The 3,748-nt window shown below is 38.7% G+C and overlaps 1 protein-coding gene across 1 annotated transcript; it reads right to left on the reverse strand.

Moving 5' to 3' along the window:
• Window positions 1-2,145: 2,145 nt before the first annotated feature.
• LOC101954835 (olfactory receptor 5B3) lies at window positions 2,146-3,093 on the reverse strand. The gene has a single exon (XM_005331619.1). It carries the CDS (start codon window positions 3,088-3,090, stop codon window positions 2,146-2,148), a length of 945 nt encoding a protein of 314 aa, XP_005331676.1. The 5' UTR covers window positions 3,091-3,093.
• Window positions 3,094-3,748: the final 655 nt, after the last annotated feature.

Here is a 3,748-nt window from a genome sequence, read left to right on the forward strand (position 1 = left end):
AGACCTCACTTCCCAAAAAAACATCATGAGAGGGCTTGAAATGATCAACTTTGTGATGGGATTTCAAGGAAATCATTTTGTCTAAAAACAAGGAGTGTGAGAACTGAAAATATAGAAAGAATATTTCAAAAGAGCAGAAAATTACCTTTGCCTTTGGAATGCACTGGATATTGATCTAGAAGGTTTCCATTAGTAAGAGTCATCACAAAACCAATGATTCAAAGAGTCAACATATTAGTACAATTAAACCCAAAGCTCAATTAGTTTATTCATCCATTTAACAAACATGTATTAGAAGATATTATGAAACAGACGTGTATTCAGGTGCTGATGTTTATGTTGTGGACATAACAAGGTCACTGCTCTTGTGAAGTTCACATTCTGCTTGGGGGAGATAAATGAGATACAGTTGAACAAGTATATAATAGGTGAGGGTTGATAAGAACTGTGAAGAATGATACAGGATGAGGGAAGGTTTAGGTAGTGAGAAGACAGACAGGAAGCAATATATATAGGTGGTCAGGGAAGGACTCCATGTTACGGAAACATTGAAGCAAAGGTCTGAATCAGGGTGAGAACATTCTCATCTAAGGAATCTTAAGTGAAAGATCCTGAGGCATGAGCATGGTTGGAGTTGCGAAGAAATACAAAAGAAATCAATAAAAAAGAGAGAGACGGGAATGACAAGAGAGAATGTAACTCGGCTTAAGTAAAACTGAATGTCAGCATTGATTTCAAAGCGTTTGCAGATGAAATTTAAAATAATATTTGTTACTCAGTTTAATTTTTAAACAAGATGAAAGTTGGTAGTAATAGATGAATACATTAAGGTGTTTTATCATTCCTGGATTTTCTTATATACTTTTAAAAATCTTTTTAAAAATGAAAATGTGGACATGTGGAAGGCACAAAATGCATTAGTCAAATGGAAATATAAATTCATATAACATTTATTTATCTCTCATTTAAAACCTCCAAAGCACATATGCTAATAATATATCACATTTTTCTCAAAAGGACTCATAGCACAGCAGTAAAGGAAATAAATATCAGACAAAGTTTTGTTCTAGTACCTAAGTCAAATATTAATTTATGATTATTACACACTAGTATGTTAGTCTGGGTTCTCCAATGAAATAGGATCAATAGGATATGGAGAGACATGTAAGAGGAGATTTATTAGGAATATAAGATCATGTAATTTGAAGTTTGGGAAGTCCCTTCATGTGCTACACACAAACTGAAGAGCAAGGAAAACAGGTGCTCAGTTCAGTCTGAGTTCAAATGACTGTGAAGAAGAAGCTGAGTGTGAGCGGTGTCAGTCTAAGAGAACCCAGGGCCAAATCAGTAGCTCTGGCATCCAAGAATGAGAGGAGATGGGTGTCCCAGCTGAAGAAGTGAAAGAGAGACAGGGCAAGGAGGAAAGAGTGAACAAGACAGAGACAGAAAGACAGAGAAACACACACGCACACACACACACACACACACACAGAGAGAGAGAGAGAGAGAGAGAGAGAGAGAGAGAGAGACAGACAGACAGACAGACAGACAGACAAAAGAATAAGTGCTTCTCCACTTTAGCTCTATTTATGGAAGCCTGAATGGGTTGGATCATGGCCACTGACATAAGCCTAATTCTTTAATAAGCTTACTACTTCAAATACTAGACTCTTTGGGAGACACATATACACATGAAGAAGCATGCTTCATTGGCTACTTGGTTATCACTTTACCTGCTCAAACTAACAAATAGAATTAAACACCACAAATAGTGCCATCACAATTAGTTCTGGTAAATATACCTCCTCCATCTACATGCCATCTCATGGGACGCCTGCATGAATTTCCTCTGTTTCTGGACTTTGTTTATCCATCATATTTGCATCAACATGTGGTAGGAAAAAAAGACACGTGTAAAAAGGAGATAATACATCAGTATCATCAGTGAGGGTTTTCACAAGCAGACTCCTGAGAGAACTATTCTCATTTTGTTTTTCTGGACAAAGTATTTCTTTTTTTCTTTTCCAGATGAGAACAGGTAACAATATCACTCAAGAACTTCAGTGTGGGGTTAAAATGCAACTCAGCACATGGAGGGAATGTGAGAGAAATGAACCCAGTAATTGTGCACCAAAATTCAAAATCCTAAAGATTACTTTGCTTCTGACAAATGAATAAACTCTTGGTCTTCAAGAATGCACCCTTGACCTCCCTGTTCCTCAGGCTGTAGACCACAGGGTTCAGCATGGGGATGACCATGGTGTAGAACACAGATGAAATTTTGTCTGTGTCCATGGAGTGACTGGAGCTGGGCTGTAAGTACATGAAGATAACAGTCCCATAGAAAATGGAGACTGCAGTGAAGTGGGAAGCACAGGTGGATATGGCCTTCCTATATCCTGCTCCTGAGTGCATCTTTAGGATGGTGATAAAAATGAACATGTAGGATATTAAGATAACTAGGAGAGCAAAAAAGATATTGAAGCTCACAATAGAAACAAGAACTAGCTCACTAACATGCCTATCAGAGCAAGAGAGAACCATGACTGCTGGAACATCACAGAAAAAATGGTGGACCACATTGGACTTACAGAAGGAGAGACTGAACATGTCCCCAATGTGGATAGAGGCATTCAGGAAACTAACAATGTAGGAGCCTAAGATCAGCCAGGTACACACACGTGTCGTCATGGTGGTGGTGTAGTGCAGGGGCTTGCACACTGCTACATAGCGGTCATAGGCCATTGAGGCCAGGAGGTAATTTTCAACAGTACCAAAGGCTCCAAAAAAGTACATTTGAGCAGCACACGCATTGTAGGAGATGACCTTGTCTCCTAAAAGGAGCCCAGCCATGACCTTGGGAGTGACAGCTGAAGAGTAGCAAAAATCCACCAGAGACAAGTTACCAAGAAAAAAGTACATGGGAGTGTGGAGACAGGAGTCCAGGAGAATCAACAGGATCATCCCCAGGTTCCCAACCAGAGTGATGGTGTAGATGAGGAAGAAGGTCACAAAGAGGGGAAGCTGCAGACTTGGGTCATTGGTCAGTCCCAACAGGATGAACTCTGTCACTTCTGTCCTGTTCTCCATTAGTGATAGCTGCCAATCACTATATATTATATAATCACGAGGGGAAAAAAACAGAATGATAAAGAAATTAATTGAAAGCATGCATACAAGTTGTACTTTGAGATTCTCCAAAAATAACATAGATATCAGAATCAAATTTGGTGCATTAATTATGCAAAGGGTTACATACTGTCAAATCTTTAGAATCTTAATCAATCACGTACACAGTTTTTAAAACTACACACATTTGTTATCGGACATGTATAGTCAATTAAAAATTTGATCATAAGGACTATTGAGGATGAATCTGCCCAGGCTCCTCTGCTGAATTCATTATAAACTGACCTTTCCTTTTTGCCCACATTCCCAGAACTGCAGAAGGCCCTGAGGCTGTGTATCCACAGTCTCCTCTCAACCTCATGAGTTCTATTGGTTGTTCCCTCATGTATATAATAAAGCACAAGAGGTACAGCAATTTAATCATCATTGGCACAAGTGTTAATTGACAATCCTGGCTCTGGACACATGACAACCTTTTATACATATTGAGTAGTTCCTAAGTCTTAGGGTCTGTTCTGAGTATTTTAACTGAATTTATGGTGAACAAAGGGTTTGATAGATGAGGGTAGTTTCATCTTATTCACTATATATTTTCCTCTAAGGATGACAAATAAAGAAA

This window comes from Ictidomys tridecemlineatus, chromosome 4, assembly GCF_052094955.1.
Source record: "Ictidomys tridecemlineatus isolate mIctTri1 chromosome 4, mIctTri1.hap1, whole genome shotgun sequence".
Taxonomy (NCBI): Eukaryota; Metazoa; Chordata; class Mammalia; order Rodentia; family Sciuridae; genus Ictidomys; species Ictidomys tridecemlineatus.